Source organism: Colletotrichum abscissum (genome assembly GCF_030869225.1).
Source record: "Colletotrichum abscissum strain IMI 504890 chromosome Unknown Scaffold_74.1, whole genome shotgun sequence".
NCBI classification, from domain to species: domain Eukaryota; kingdom Fungi; phylum Ascomycota; class Sordariomycetes; order Glomerellales; family Glomerellaceae; genus Colletotrichum; species Colletotrichum abscissum.
The window spans coordinates 111,661-127,513 of NW_026850519.1; the positions used below are offsets into that span (position 1 = coordinate 111,661).

Consider the following 15,853-nt stretch of genomic DNA (forward strand, 5'->3'; position numbering starts at 1 on the left):
GCTTTTCATCGTGCGTGTAGTATGTATAGGTGTTTATGTGTATTCATGTCGTATTCGTGTTCATAGACCACCTTGAATAGTGAAGGATGCGATAATGAGGACGAGGACGTTGATGACGCCCCATAGTAACGGGATCCAAGTTGACATGGAGAAGAAACCGGCACGGTAAACCGCAGCTAGGCTGTGACGCAGTATCCCATGTTAGCCTCTCTCTTTATCTGTCTCTCTGTGTTTATCTTCTGCACTCCTATCTTTGCCCCGAGTGCCAAATACGAGAAAGAGAACTCACATCAACCCAACAACACTACCCGCAACCAGCGCCTGCACGCCCGACACGATGAGGTACAGCAGCGGCACGGCCCAGATGTACGTCAGCGACCCGCGCTTGTTGGTGTGCATGGCGATGGTGATGGCCGCCGCGCCGAGGTGCACGACGCTGTAGATTATCGTCGTCCACAGCACGGTGAAGCGCCAGATGTCGTTGATGTAGAAGAGGCTCCAGCGGTGGTCGTCCGTCAGGTCGCGGAGCTGCCAGTTGATGCTGGGGAACGAGGGGGTCTTGTAGTTCGTCGGCGGGTAGTCGCGCGCCGTTTGCGACATTGTTCGGGGTGTCGGGTGTTTCTCTTTTTCGGTTCCGGTTCGATTCGACGTTGGAGGAAGGAGAGGATGTAGGCGGCGAGAGTTGTAGGTAGTACGAGGTCGTTGACCTTTTTGTTCGAGGTTCTCGGAGGTTGTTGGTGTACCTAGTGTAGGTAGGTAGTCGCAGTTCCTGCGCGCGGTGACGATGTTGCTGGGGTTGAGTGGACGATCTTCGGGTGCCAATTGGGGTGGGCGGGAGGTGTTGCAGGGATGGCGCAGCTTAAGGCAAGCTCGAGGTGTGGCTTTAGGGGCGTGTCCCGTCGGTCTCCAGGTGCCTCGGCAAATGCGCCCGCCCGCCGAACGTCCTGCTATCGGCACCGGCTTCGATATCGCAATCCACCGGCAACATCACCAGCCGCACCTTCCTTCCACCACCGTCTCTTCCGTTGCGAAACTTCATTCATTTCCCGTCTATGGTTAATTCCCTCCCAGCATAGCCGTCGAATGATACGCCAGTCTCGCGAAACGATACGACACGACCCGACCCGACACGATGCCGGCCGACAGACTCCTCAACACGGTTCTGCAGCTGTACCAAAACGTCCATGACGACCGTAAGACGGACCAGATCGTCGGCTCGACCGTGAACCTCCTCACCTCCCTCTCGAATCCGCTGAACCTCGGCGTCCTCACCTCCCAGCTCCTCATCGCCCCCGCCATCTGGCACCGCCGCGACGGCCTGCGCACGAGTCTCCGCATCATTTCAATCTACAACAGCGCCGCGATACGGGTGCGGCAGAACGAGCTCGACGACGCAAAGGCTTCCTCGGTCGCCAACAATGACTCCCGCACGATTCATACACCGACACCGACGAGGCAGGGTGGCGGTCTCAGCAGCGAGACGTGGGTGCGGGCCGTGGTCAAGGGCGCCGATGACCGCTCCAACAGGTGGCAGCATCTGCTGGTCCTGACGGGTATCCTGATGGGCATGGAGGGCAACGATAAGCGTTCGTTGTCGCGGGGTCTGCGCAATACCCTGGAAGAGGCCGTCGTCACGGCCGCGAACCTCGCGCTGGAGCGCCAGGACGGGTCCTTCGCCTCGGCGTCCATCGTGCTCGCGCTCAACTACGTCTTCCCGTTCCTCTCAGAGTTCCACCAGTCCGCCATCAACTACAACGCACTGCTGCCCATCACCGTGCTAGCCATCACGGGAGAGGACGGGTTCCAGGACGGCGGGTTCTTGGAGGACGTTCGGAGGGACGTCAAGCAGAACGGTCCGTTCGTGGAGTGGTCTCCCGCGTCGCCGTCGTTCAGGCTGCAGCAGGCGTTGGAGAGCAAGCCGCTGATGGGCGGCATGGGACCGCTGTCCCGGCTGGCGGCCTTTGCCGTCACGAACGCGACGGACTCGTCGGCCGTGCTCGACGCGCAGGACTCGCTGCTCGAGTTTGCGCAAAAGCTTTTTCAGCAGTGGCAGCGCAACCCGTTGTCGACGGTCGACGCCGCGGACGAGACGGCGCGGCTGGAGCACAACACGCTCGAGGGGACCTGGCCGGTCCTCTGGGGCACGCTGAAGAAGACAATGTACGCCACGGTCGCTGTCCTGCAGTCCATTGTTGGGCGCAGTCTTCTCGATCCACGCATGAGGAACGATGTCATGGGTCCTCAGGTCGCGACCAAGACACTGCTCACTCTGCGGTTTCTGTTCTTCATCTCGTCGAGGCACGGAGCCAGCTCGTTCCAGGCGTACACTTTTACCTACCTCACATCCCTCGACATCCTCGCACGGTTCGGAGATGCTTGCGTCTCCTTCCTCACGGAGACGAAGCCCCCTCACGCAGGAGTGGTGCCCCCCGGCCCCCTCGACAGAACACTAGACCTGTTCTACCTCAACATCGCCGAACACCTGCCCCTCAACATGCCCACAGAAGCCTGCGACGCGCTGGTCGTCCGGCCGGCGACAGCTTACCTCACCCACACGGGTGCTCTCACATCGACGACGGTTGAGCTCTTTGAAGCAGCCCACAGCGCCGTCCTCTCGGTGCTCTCGTGCCCGCACAATGGCGCCCTGACCGTCACCCTCGTTCCCTTTTACGTCGACGCCCTGTTCGCCTCGTTCCCGGCGCAGATCTCGACGCGGCAGTTCCGCGTGGCCTTCAAGACGGTCATGCAGATCGTCTCGCCACCCTTCCCCATATCCCTCGCCGAGCCGCAGCTCTCCGAAACGCTCCTCGAAATGGTGCGCTTCAAGGCGCTGGGCGCGGGCACCGCACCGCTGCCCGCCACGCACGACGCGCTCGCGCAGGCTGAGAAGGGCCTCGAGGCGACCGCCGAGCAAACAGAGGTCCTCTCGGAGCAGAGCTCGCTCGTGCTGACGCTGGTGGATTCGCTTCCGTTCCTGCCGCTGCCGTTGGTGGAGGAGTGGTTGACGCTGACGGCGCAGGCGATGAACGAGATTGCGGACCCGGCTGTGCGGCGGCCTGTGAGGGATCGGTTCTGGGAGGTGCTGGTGAGTGGCGAGATGGATGTCGAGAGGGCTACGATTGGGGTTGCGTGGTGGACTACCAAGGGCGGGCGGGAGCTTGTTGTCGGGAGGGATCAGGTTCTGCTGCAGCAGCAAGAGCAGCAGCAGATGCCGTTGATGAGTGGTGCGATTATGGATGAGAGTAAGTCGAGTAGGCTGTAAGACTGTGGTCAGAGAGAAGCGTGTGATTTATTTTGTGTATCTGAGCGGCAATGAGATGATGTATCACGTAGAATGGAAAATTAATATGAGCGGGAGGAGTTCAAGGCCAAGACTGTCGAATCTAGATTTTACCATCATCGCATCCGTGACGTGTCAAGTGACTGCTCTTTCTGATATGAGGACTCGATGTACAGACACGTGTAGCAAGTCTCACGCAACTGGGAAGGAGGTCAGAATCCAAATTTGCTTGTAAGCGTCACGTCCCTTCAGAATGATCTCTACGAGATGGACATGTATCACGGGACAGGGTGACCACTGTCACTGAACTGATGTTCCGTATTTGTATCTCGCTGGTCGTATACAGTGGTGATGCATCGCCCTGCTTCTGCTTCTGTAGTCCTCCCGACAGTCGTGGTTCTGCAACGTTGTTTTCCCACTTCCCCTGGCTGGTGCCCGGCGTGCTCTCCACCCGATGCCCACAGCACTCGCGAGGCTCCCTTGGTGTCTGTAATTTGTTCCAATGCGAGTAGAATGCCTGCTAGCCAATAGTTAGAAAGCTTGATGCTGTAGGAAATATAGCCTATGTTCTTGACTTACCCAAGCAGTCGGGAGAGAAATCCACAGATGCTACAGGTAGTAGCCAAAGCAAGCAAGCAAGCTATCCAGCCCTCTTCCTCTGTGCAAGAAAGGAGACCACATCCAAAGCAGGCCGACCATCATCAAATCAACATCAATGAGACACCACAGGTCCGTACCACTTCTTCAGCTGCATGACGACCCGGAGCGCGTCGTCAAAGATGAAGAGGTACGTCTCAAAGTTGCGGTCAAAGAAGCAGTCGGCGTCCGGCATGCGCGGGTCCTTTGACGCCTTGATGAGGCGCGGGACGACGCTCTTCAGGACGGCCATCTCCTTGTCCGTGAGCGGGTTGACGTGGAAGGACTGGCGGCCGCCGAGGAGGCGGGTGATGACGATGCGTTCCTGGCGGGTGATTTCTGGTGCGTCGGAGAGGATTTCCGAGGGGCCTCTGGCCGCGTTGGCTCGTTTGGTCTTCATTTTTTGAGGGGATGGATGTGCTCGAGGTGTATGGATAGAAGTGACGGTTTCCTTGCTTGTGAAGAGGGATGGGTGATGATGTTGGTGAGGATAAGGTGAGTTGTCGTAGGTTAGTGATGTGGAGGACAAGGAGATGTTGTAGGACTGTACGATCTCTTGTTGTTGCTTGGGGGACAGATGTCTCTTTGATGAGGCAGAGAAGAAAAAGAGAAGGTTTTGCTTTGTGGATTGCGAGAAGGAAGGAGCGATCAAGACATCATGGTCTAGAGGAAGGACCGGCCTCGGGCTACGAGCAAGCTTCATCCCCGCCCCCCCTTCTCATCCGAATAATCATCGGTTTGAGTATATTCCTTTCAAGATGTGATGGCTTGTTTCCCTTTTCTCGTGATCCGTCTTACATTTGTCCAGTGGCTATTGATGCTGCATTGTAGTGATTCTACAGAACCAAGGAAAACGAGAGATGGCACGTAGCCGAGAAGCTTGCTTTGATATACTCAAGGGACGAGCGAGTAGATTTCTTCTTCGCATTCAAACTCAGTTCTCACTTGATTTCTATAGGGGCGATAACGCGGCGTAACACAGGAACAGAGTGAGACGACAGCCGATGAAAAAAGCTCGACAACCATGATTTCCTGCGCGTAAGCGAATCAAATCTACAAGGTTTCATGGGGCACATGACTGGTGTTTGGGGGTGGGAAATATCTCTTCAGTATCTCAGCGCTCATCTCGTTCATCTCTCTGGACGACTGTCATGCCTCCTCGGATCTGGGAAGGGCCATGCCCCACGAAGCGCATTAAAGGAGAGAAGATGAGCGGGCATTTAGTCTGGTTAGAGAAGCAACGCGAAAGCCCCTGTTTTGGACGCCAATATATGGCAACGATTGGTAGACCTTGCATCTCTCATCCCCAAAACTACTGCATTTGTAGGAGATGTGCTTCAGAGAATACTCCTCGCGCGAACGTCGGTACATCGCACGCCTCAACTTCAAATTAAAGTATTCTGGAATTCGGCAGCATAATATCAGGCCTGCAGTGGTCAGAGCGAGTTCATAACCTGAAGCCTCAAGTCGGATCAGCAGGGGCTCGCCTCTCTTCACGTATACATGATCATGCCTGGGAGTATATGTCGAGAAGCACTGCAATCCAGGGCCGTCGCCAGGACACCATGGACTGTTAATCTTGCCACTCTATGTTCAAGCTGGCTTAGATTGGTTTGATACTTGAAGTATCGAAAGGCAGTGGTTTGTCATCACGGTCTAGCGAGGATCGACGACTTCTGCCACGTTTCTGGGTCGTTCAGCTGGACAGCGAGGGAATGTCCGGCAATTTTGGATGACAAAATTGCCCTCTAGCAGGAACCTGAGACGGTCGGCACTCTCAGGGTTGAACGCAGTCGGACCAAAGAGACAGGAACCCCCAGTTGAAATGCTCTTCCCAGACCAAAGTCAAAAGCCACTTCTCATGGCAAGTCTGCAAGCCGGCAATTCCCAAACTTTTGTCGCTACATCAGAGTCGCTCAAGCAACATAGCAAGATAACAACCTTATTGTGCTCACATGCGAATGCATGTCTCTAACTCAAGTAGCAAAGAGTCTCCCCAATGTCACCCAGATCAAGTCGTGTAACAGGCATGTAAGTCAAGAGACAAGAGACGCAGCACCAAATTTAAACTCTATCTCATGCTCTCAGAGTCGCTCTGGGCCAAGCCGGTCCCAAAAACATGTATGCAAACCAACAACCATCAAAAAGCAAACTTCGGGAGAACATCAAAAGATTTGGTGTTCCGACACCGAGAGTCGTACTCGGATCTCTCCGGGACTTTGAATCATTTGATTGACTGAAAGCGGAGTATGCTAACCGCTACACCATGCCGGATTGTTTTCTTATTGCCAACAGTTAGTATATACAGGCAGAACCATGTCTGTGATTGGTCGTTCCGTTACTAGGATGACTAGCGGCGTGTCTGGGGTTGGTGGAATGTGCATTGACAGGGCGTTTCTTTCTGTGATCCTCAAACGGCTCTGAACTGCTTGGTTTCTAGACCAGTCTGATGGCAATTAACATCGTGGTGACTCGAGCGTAAAGCCGAACCTGTTGCAAGTTTCCATGTTTAACTCAATTGAGAATTGCTACCTGCAGTCGGAAGACAGGGTTCACATAGAGAAAACCCATGGTTGGCATTGAGCCGCCAATGCGCCGACCCTTAAGTTGGGAGAGAGTTGACTTTGCCTAGTTTACTCAAAAGACGTTCAAGAATTGCCCGACATGCCACCGACTAATTAACTCACTTTCTCTTTGCTCGAAACAGCGATTTGACTTCTGTCTCGCTCAGCATTAAACCTATTATGAACAGAGCTAAACACAACGACCCTGGCCCGAAGAAACGAAAGGGATTTGAGCAGATTTTCCCGAACCATCTCTCTTCGTCCCACGGTACGGACCAGGTTTCACATTGAGGTGGTGTCCCTGGAGTGTGTTGCCTGAAGATTATGAACATCGGACGCGGCGGCATCGACACTTCTTGGCAAAACGACGGATGTAGTCCGAACGCTTATTTGTGAGGCATCAAGCCAAGCATCGCGACGTGACAAAGGTTCCCATGGAATGCCAAATGTCTAATTACTGCGTACTGCAGCCTGCAGGTATTCATGCCCTCCCCGGAACCCCCTCCGCAGCGCCCCGAAACTTGACGATCTCGCGAACCTTGACGGGTATCTGTGTTGGTACCTGGGGGCTTTGCGATCCTCGTCAACCTCGTCACCTGACTGACCGACGTAACCGCGCTGCAGTCTAGACTATTGACTGCTGCACATGGTGTTTGCGATGACCGTTGGAGTACTACACTACGTGCGGCGTGCCAGGTGCTGACATGAGCAGCAGTGGCCGGCGGCCAGCTACCCCCTCCCACACACCTCGACGAGCTTGGCCCAAAGAGGCAATGAAACGACAAGACTTGCGTCTGAAGGAATCCCCTCCCCGTCTTCGAATTCTCCACCAGCGCGGTCCACCACCTCATGGAAGAGAGGCACTGGCTCTGGCACTGGCACAGAGGGGAGCGCCCCGCCCTAGGGCTTCGCGTACCAAGTACGGGATGGGATGAGTTACGTTGCAGGAAACCTGGAAGAAAGGAGGGAAGGGAACGTGGGAGAATGGAAGAGTGCGACTGAATGCGACGCGGCGGAAGGTCCTTTTGGCTTTTGTGTCAGACCATTGGCTTTCCGATGTTCGGATGCCGCGGCGAACGATGGCAGGACCGCGCTGCGCGGAAATGGTCCGGAACTCGGAGGCTAAGAGGACTTGGCAACTTGCCCGGTTTGGTCTCAAGACTAGAATTTTTCTAGAACATGGGAGCGTCCCCGCTCTTCGTTCTGCCCAGTTTTTCAGATACGTACCGAGGCTCGGACCACCTGGACCCCCGATCCGACGCCAGGACCAATTCGTCCAGACGGTCACCTGAACGGAGCCACGAAATGAGGTTGGCGACTTTCTCTCTTGACCTTCGCCCGGCCACCGTGTTCACGGACGACACGACGAACGATAGACGACGGACGACGCAAAGTACTGCACTTGCACGGTCTGATCGGCTGCCAACTCAATGATTTCGTTTGCAACGGACAAGTCTTGGCTGCCTTCCTGGTGACGGTCTCCCGATCTCTGGCGAAAAGACGAACTTTGGCGGCTATGCTCGGAAAAGTCAGACGACGTCGGCGCAGCCGCCAACCCAAACCAAAGAATTGGAGTGTATCAAACGTTGGGGGTTGTTTTGGAGAACATCTCCAAGCATGACGGAGGGTTGGAAAAATATTTCAACATCGCAGCTGCAGCATGAATGAAGGTGTGACGAAACGCCGCCGCCATTGCCCTCTCCCGAATGCTCGGGTCCTGCCGTAACAATGAGAGGCGTGCGTTTTGTCTTGAATGGGCAACAAAATCGTTCAATTATTGGCCGCCAATTCTTTTTTCTCTTCCAAACCTTTCCCACACCAGGATAGACCACCACACCAAAACTTCAACCGCGTCCGACCTTTGGCCTTCGTCACAACTGGAGAGGGGCGCTCCGCGGAGATGCAAATTCTGCATTCTCAAGGATCTGAGGCAGGCATCCATTAGTGTGGTCGCTAATGTTGCCTTACCGCGCAGTCTCGCAGGGATACCGTCTAAGTGTCGCTAGGCCTTTTGGGGGCTGCCAATATGTGTCAATCTGTGCTGCAAGCCTACAAGCCTGCAAAACGCTTTCAGGGCTGTTACATCCTACGGCACTTCCCAATGCTGCCCGTCGCTGATCATTGCATCGGTACCGCCGTGCTCGAAGCCTGGGTGTGATGCCAATGCTTTTAGACTGTCCACCAGATGCTTCAGCCTTCAGCCTTCAGACCGTGGGGGGGAAGGATGCCAGTCTAGCAAATGCTCATTCTGCCTTGTCGAAGCCCCCCAACTGGCGATCATTAGCTGGGGTAAGGATAGGTTTTTGATGCTTCTTATCTTCAAGTTCATGGGGGCTCCGATTCCCAAATCACGCATCTCAGCCTCATTCCGACTGGAGGACACAACTCGGAAATATCTACGCAGCTTTTTTCGCAGAGACCGACAGGCACCACCACACCCGCACCCTTTGTTTTGTTGACGGCCATCGAAACGTTTCTAACGTTTCGTCAGCCAGAGGTACATCTTGCGCAGGTACCTCCAAAATGCCACATTGGTGGAGGGGCATTGGTTTTTGGTGTGTGTGAGAGTGCCGCGCAACTGGACTGGACAGCAACCAGGTCTGAGGTTGGAGCTCTCCGCCGCCCGGATGCCTGGCTAGAGCTCAGGTGATCTGAAAATTTGATCGATTGCGAACGTGGCTCCGCTCCTGTTCAAAGCCCGGCCCCAGCTTCGTCTGATGACCCCAAGCCCAGCGAGCGCGACCAGTCGCCAGCGACGCCGGCCTGCCGCGAGGGCACGCCTGGGCCTGGGACGTTCTGCGTCTGGAAGGGCTGGGTGAAATGACCTCTTTTCCCTTTGCGCCAAGGATGGTCGTTCGTGGTGATGATGCCTCAACCGTGGTTCAATGACAGAACCAGTCTGTGTCACTTGGGTCTTGCGGTGGCCCTGTTGACGAATTTTTGGCTACGCAGGGAAATGCCTGTGGAGCATCTCCGAATCGGAGTGTGGGAGATTGGTCGTGATGGAAGTTTAACATTGCATCACTGTTTGGGTTCATCTGCGACCATCGCAATCCGCCAGCCTTGAACGGTGGACCTGGGCAGATAGGTCCAACGGCGGGCAATTGCATCGTGCATCAATGATGCATCTTGAGGAGCCGTACGGAGTATCCGTACCTACTGCCGTCCCCTTTCTTACACGCGCGGATGGATCCTCGATTCCGGTTTACTGGATGGACTTGGTTGACCTTTGGTATGATATCAGGTTCGCACAAGCGCATCAACCTACGGCTATTGTCCATGTCTGTCACGAATGCAACCGCAAAATTCACGTCTCCGAGTCAGCGATTAGTTTCCCCGGAGCAGGTGTTGCGTTGCATGTCTAGGCTTGGCAAAGTGTGCCGTATTCGAACCTTGCCGCAACGATCCGACGAGGACAACCTCTTTTGGGGGTGTCGTGACGGTGATTGGGGGCAAGGTTCCCCAACATGACCCCTTCCCTGAGCTTCGACTTCAAGAGAGGGTGAGAGGGAGATGGGAGCCAAAAGAGCCAAGAGATGGTGCGGGCAGGTCCTGGTCAGACGGCACGGGGCCTCGAATTACTTCAGGAACGTGATGAGAGTCGAGAAACTCAAGCTTTTTGGTGGTGGTCACTGGTCAAGCCGTCAAAGGAAAGAGGCTGCCCGGCACAATATCGCATAGGGCGCGATGAACAGCTCAACAGCCACCTCCTAAGGCTCCTCCTAGTGTATGGAGTACACACTACGAAGTACATAGTAGGCAGGCTCCTGCTCACAGACTCCTCCCAGAGACTTCAGACCGGTGGTCGTCGCTGACACATTTGGCCCTGGTTGGCCTTGGATGGAACGGAGGTTCTGGACCAATAATTGCCCACTTTACAGGACGAGGCAAGTGCCTTGGTTTCTGGCCCAGCTTCCCACCTTTTTTCCACGGGACGAATGCTCATGTTAATGCCTTGTGTGCCACAAAAACATGCCAGTTGGGAAACTTGGCCAGGGGTGTGTGTGGTTCTGGAGGGGGCGCATTCTACACAGTAACAGCTGGACAGCAAAAGTGACTTCCAATCAAGTACTCCGTACCCGTCCTAGCTTCTCCAATGCCATATAACCAAGAAGAGTCCCACCTCGTGTGCAGATTTGTTGGTGGAAAAGGGTTTTGAAAAGCTTTTCTGGCCGTCCCAAACGTTTTCCTACATCATTGAACTTGACCTTTGGTCCTTGGATATAGGACGCCTGATCTGCGAGAACCCAGAATAGGGATGCAGGGCACATTGAAACGCCGTTGAAATCCGTACGAGCCGTCAACCAGACTACAACCAAACGAACGACGGGAGGCCGAGACAGCGCTACAGCGACATCGCGCAGCAAGCCATCATCACGCCCAGAGCCGGAACCCAGAGGGAAGAGACGCACGCCTACCTTTACGACCCCTCTTACCTTCCACGTCCCCCTTCCCTCTCCCGCGAGTGTGAGAAGCGGGGTTTGACTGGGCTGGCGCAGCATCCACGCAACTTGCCCAGCGAACTGCATCGTCGTTGGAGCTGAGCTCGGGAAGCGAAGCATCGGTTGGGAGGCTTTTTGCAGCAATCCATCCACCAGCACCAGCACCAAGCCCGAGTTGTCCTTCCTGTTTCCTCTTTTCCTTGTTGGGTTACCTTCACCATTGGAGCGACTTATCGTCCCGTTGACCCTCTCATCCATCCATCCTACGAGCATCGTCGTCTCGTGCTTGCTGGCTGTTCGTCGTCAAAGGTGCCACAACATATTGGCGGCCCCAGCTGCGTTTGGATCGTCAAAAGAGAGAAAGAGGCAACAGATTCTGCCACAACACACCCTTCATCGTTCGTCGTCTGCTGCTGCTCACCCGATCCTCTTTTCTCTCTCAGTTTCGCCCTCTCACGTTGTCGGAGCAGCCACCACCAATCCAACTCAACCAGCCACTCAGCTCTCGTAACTGTGTGTGGTGCGTGTGTGTGTGTGTGTGCTTGGTCTAGAAAGATCGAGACAACCAGTGACAGAGACCCTAGGCGAGAGAAAGAGGCCTGACCTGACCCTCTCACCCATACGAATTGAACATCCGGTTGTCTGTGTGTCTGCACAGCATCTGCACCAAAACGTGGGGAAGACCGTGGGAGAGAACCAAGACACACAAACCGCAAGGAAAAGAGAAGAGACAAGCAGGTCCCATCCTGTCAAGTTGTGTGGACGTTGTGAAGCAGAACATCCCGTCCTTTTTAACAGGAACAACGACCCGGTCAAGCTTGGCCTACAGCCTGTTCCCCACACACCCCCTCGTTCCCTCTCTCTCACAGTCGGAAGTCTTCTCCTGATCTCTCCTCTCAAGAGGGACACTCACACGTATCCGTACTCACCACACCCCCCTCCTCCTCCTCCTTGAATCCCCTCCATCCCCACCGTCTCTTCTCACAGTCACCAGTCACCCATTCCATCCCATCCATCCCTCATCCCTCACCCCTCTCCGCTCGTCGCTGCACGCCCACTCCCACGCCGGCGGCCCTGCTCGGTGGTGTCTGGCAAGCCGCAAAGTCTGGGTCTAGGCGAATGGCTGGAGTGCGCCCCCCCTCAAGCTGCCAGTTTATTATCATTACATAAAAGACCGCCGCTCTCTTCCATTTCCTTACACACTGCAACCTCTCATCGCTGCGTCCCTTATCTCTGGGCTGGCAAAAACAAGCTGTCAAAGATTCAACTGAAGCTCAATTGCGCCCGCTTGGATGCCTTTCCCCCCAGTCACAGTCTCAGCAGCGCACCGCTCCGTACCTTATCTCGCGGCTGTTTAGATTCTCCCACCCTTTCCAAGTCCCTCTACCACGCTGGCGGTTTCGCCCCAATTCTCGTGCGGGCGCTCGTAGGCGCCACTGGCAACTTCTCCCCCGGATATCCCTTTTTCGGGCAATTTTTTACGACCCCGTCCCTGCTTGTCATCTCTTTTGCGCCCGCAACCACGCGCGAGAAGTGCCAAACACCCATACAACGAACACTTCCAGAACATCGTAGGGCTGGGAGTGTGGAACACGCGACGTCACAACGGCGTCCTATCTACAGATCCAGATCCAGATACAGATCCTCCCGTGCTTGCGTTGCCGCTGCCGCTCACGCTGCCGCTGCCGCCAACGCCGACCGGCAACCTGCCTCAACCCCCGGACCAGATAAGGCATGGCAGATAAGATGTCCATCGACAACAAAGATCCCGTCAAGGAGGATACTCCAGAGACCGTGGGTTCTAGTCCCGAGGGCGAACATCAGCCTGCGCCTAATGGCACTTCAAACAATCCCAATGGTGCTGCTGAGGGCCAGCAACCAAAGCGAAAGGGTGGCCGTAAGCCTGTGAGTATCTCTTTACTCCCTCATTGCCTATCTCAGCATCAACACCTTTACTCAAGTGTGCGACCTTTTGCGTGTGTTTATTGTTCTCTATCAACACCATAACTTCCCCAGACTTTCGTCTGTGTCACACAATCTTAAGGTTTCACCTGGGACGAAACCTTGTTTGGTCCTATCTCAACTCCCACTCAAGAGGAAGGCTAATTGTTTACCCCAAGATCTACGCCACCTCCGAGGAGCGTAAGCAACGCAACCGCCAGGCTCAAGCTGCCTTCCGCGAGCGTCGCACAGAGTACATCAAACAGCTCGAGGAAGCCATTCGTGTTCATGAGTCCAACCTGCACAACCTTCAGGCCGCTCATCGCACTGCTGCCGATGAGTGTCTGATGCTGCGCTACAAAAACTCCTTGTTGGAACGCATCCTCTTGGAGAAAGGCACGTTGACACGCCGTCAATTGGTCGAGAATGCTCGAGTATTAACAGTACATTAGGCATCGATGTTCAAGCTGAGCTTCGTGCCAAAACTGGCAGCCCCAACTTGGGGCCGACTCATGCTCCTCAAAATATGGTCCAGCCACCGCCTATCCAGCGAGCCATCCTGAACCGACATCACCAGTCTCGCCGATCCAATTCGAGCATCGCCCCGAAGCTGGAGCCCGGCATCAGCCCTCTGCCCCCGCCGATACAAGCAGCCCACTCTGCTGCTTCACCAAAGGGCCGGCCCACCCCTTCATCACACTCCAACTCGCCATCAAGCACGGCACCGTATGGAGGCCAGCAGGCTCTTTCACCGGCAGCCTCTGACCACGGACCGCTTCGTCCTGGCATGGCACCGTCCATGAAGTCTCAACTCAGCCCCATGGGTCCCATGAACCCGGCCGCTCGAGCTCACATGATGTCCGGAGGCCCTCCTCGCGTCGGCAATAACGGTTCATACTACCCAACACCTGGGTTCCAGAACCACATTGAGCAGCTAGGTAAGTCAACCGGCGCTATTTACTGATGGATCTTGCCGTCTTATTCCTAACACCAAGCTTAGAACAAGAGTATGATGCTCCAGCGGACATGATTGAAGACTCCGAGATCGACACCCCAAGCGGGCCTGGGCCATATCCCAGCGGCTTCTCCGGGGATGCACCGCAGCATATGATGACTTCGCCAAACTCCGTTGGCCCCGGCCACGGCCAGCACATGACGTCTCAGGCCGAGCCAGCACAACCTACCCACACGACCCAGGGTGCATATCCCTCCATGACCCAGCTCTTGGATACCGGCATTGATTGGGATCCCTTTGGGCTGAGCGCCAGCATGGCCTTCCCATCACAATTCTCTTTCGATACCAGCAACATGCGGTAACCCTGCGCCCCCACGGTGAAAGAATCGAAATTCTCGACACCTGCACGTGGACCGGGATCGTTGTGATCAAAGAGGAGGATCTGTCCAATTTTGTTTTATCAAGGCCTACATGGTCGCTGTCTTTGGTTCGAAAAGAAAAAAAAAGAAGTTTAATCATGTGAACATGGGAGGTTTGCGAGGAGCGAAGACAACTCGATACCCGAGACGACACGACATCAGCATTCGGACGGCGAGATTGTTTTCTGGGCGAAGCCTATAGCGGCGTCCTTAACTACAACAAACACTAGCGAGGGGAAACAAAAATTATCAAGATGGCTTTCAATACCCGCGCCGTGCGGTCATCTACGGGGAAATGCGATCACGACATAAAAAAGTTACCAACAAATCATTTTGTCTCTTTCGAAATTTGGACAGTCAAAACTGGGCGGCGGAAATACCCCACGGGAGGTTTGGCGGCCTGCAGTACTTGTCTCTTATTTTCATGTTTTTATATGCCGGGAAGCTTTCCGCAATGGAACCCCGCGCTTGTTTTTAATGGCGTTTATTTTTCATCATTCACACATCGCATATTTGATGGTGTATAGGATACAGGCGGAACCAAAAAAAAGTTTTTCTATTTCGGATTTCAAAAAAAAAAGACAGAGTCTTTATCTCTTGGGTGAAATGGATATTGGTTGAAATCTTCTCTGTGAAGTCAGCGTCACTCATCATTTGCAAGGTGTCTATGGTTTTGGGACTGATGGTATGTCGTTGCTACAGGCCCTCCCGGCCGTGGGGTCCAGATCGGCCGACGGCGGACAGTGCGGGAACACGGAGGCATCTGGGAGGGAAATGGACAAACCCGCGCCCACTTGTGGCTGCCGCGCGTCTGGGACAAGACGGGGCGAACGGGTTTCGGACTGGGTTCTGTACATGAGAGACTTTGTTGGCTTGAATTGAGTTGAAGTGACTAGCTGAATGAAACCCCGGCGCCTGATCGGGACGTTTATTTTTGCTCAAGCTTTTTTTTGTGTACTCTTCTCTTCACTGTGAATATCTTTACACACCTTATTTTATGTAAAAGGCGCCATTATTACGAGCAAGCTGGCGAGGATTGCGTGTTCACTGTCACAGATTTCATTTCTGTATTTCGATTGGTGTCTTCTCTCTGTCTCTTGGTATCTGGAACCAAAGGATGCAGTGTTGGTTGCATTCATGCGACGTCGTTATTGGGAGTTTAGGTAATGGCCAAGGGCCTTCTATCCTGGTGGGTTCGAGAACGAAGACACGTGGTGTTACCGTACGGGATATGTGCGTATCGAGAAAGCCTGGGGATTGGGGAGCTTCAGGTTTACCAAAGCTTTTCTTGGTGTGTGTCGTTTCCTTCAGCGTTACGAGTTACGATGAGCTCTCACTCGGATCGAAAGGGGACGAGCCCGGATGAGGGGAGGGAGGTGTGTGGGAAGGGGGGGGGAGTTGTGAGTGGAGGTGGGGGGAGGGATGGGAGTTGCGGGGGAGGTGTTTAGGATGGGGGGGGTTTTGATTTGGTGTTTAGGGGGAGTCCAGGGCGGCAGTGGAATGGAGAGGGGGTTGGGAGTTCGGGGGGGGGGGGGGGGGGTGGGGGGGGGGGGTGGATGTTTCTTGGTCCGAGCTGCGTGTACCTGGATTCCTCTTGGTCATAGTATGTGAGAGGG

The 15,853-nt window shown here is 54.7% G+C and overlaps 7 protein-coding genes across 7 annotated transcripts; 2 read left to right on the plus strand and 5 right to left on the minus strand.

Moving 5' to 3' along the window:
• Positions 1-60: 60 nt before the first annotated feature.
• On the minus strand, positions 61-600 carry CABS01_15833 (uncharacterized protein; the record flags this gene model as incomplete). Its single annotated transcript, XM_060549167.1, has 2 exons — positions 61-181; positions 290-600. The coding sequence occupies 2 exons, from the start codon at positions 598-600 to the stop codon at positions 61-63; spliced, it is 432 nt and encodes a 143-aa protein (XP_060390941.1).
• A 532-nt stretch (positions 601-1,132) lies between these two features.
• CABS01_15834 (peroxin 8) lies at positions 1,133-3,262 on the plus strand (the record flags this gene model as incomplete). The annotated part of the gene is made up of 1 exon (XM_060549168.1): positions 1,133-3,262. One exon carries the CDS (start codon positions 1,133-1,135, stop codon positions 3,260-3,262), a length of 2,130 nt encoding a protein of 709 aa, XP_060390942.1.
• A 318-nt stretch (positions 3,263-3,580) lies between these two features.
• CABS01_15835 (uncharacterized protein) lies at positions 3,581-3,933 on the minus strand (the record flags this gene model as incomplete). Its single annotated transcript, XM_060549169.1, has 2 exons — positions 3,581-3,800; positions 3,860-3,933. Coding segments are annotated over 2 exons (294 nt in total), but the record flags the coding sequence as incomplete, so codon positions are not given.
• Positions 3,934-3,992: 59 nt separating this feature from the next.
• On the minus strand, positions 3,993-4,316 carry CABS01_15836 (uncharacterized protein; the record flags this gene model as incomplete). The annotated part of the gene is made up of 1 exon (XM_060549170.1): positions 3,993-4,316. One exon carries the CDS (start codon positions 4,314-4,316, stop codon positions 3,993-3,995), a length of 324 nt encoding a protein of 107 aa, XP_060390944.1.
• Positions 4,317-6,866: 2,550 nt separating this feature from the next.
• On the minus strand, positions 6,867-7,331 carry CABS01_15837 (uncharacterized protein; the record flags this gene model as incomplete). The annotated part of the gene is made up of 1 exon (XM_060549171.1): positions 6,867-7,331. One exon carries the CDS (start codon positions 7,329-7,331, stop codon positions 6,867-6,869), a length of 465 nt encoding a protein of 154 aa, XP_060390945.1.
• A 3,213-nt stretch (positions 7,332-10,544) lies between these two features.
• CABS01_15838 (uncharacterized protein) lies at positions 10,545-11,195 on the minus strand (the record flags this gene model as incomplete). Its single annotated transcript, XM_060549172.1, has 1 exon — positions 10,545-11,195. One exon carries the CDS (start codon positions 11,193-11,195, stop codon positions 10,545-10,547), a length of 651 nt encoding a protein of 216 aa, XP_060390946.1.
• A 1,461-nt stretch (positions 11,196-12,656) lies between these two features.
• CABS01_15839 (uncharacterized protein) lies at positions 12,657-14,180 on the plus strand (the record flags this gene model as incomplete). The annotated part of the gene is made up of 4 exons (XM_060549173.1): positions 12,657-12,827; positions 13,043-13,263; positions 13,308-13,801; positions 13,864-14,180. The coding sequence occupies 4 exons, from the start codon at positions 12,657-12,659 to the stop codon at positions 14,178-14,180; spliced, it is 1,203 nt and encodes a 400-aa protein (XP_060390947.1).
• Positions 14,181-15,853: the final 1,673 nt, after the last annotated feature.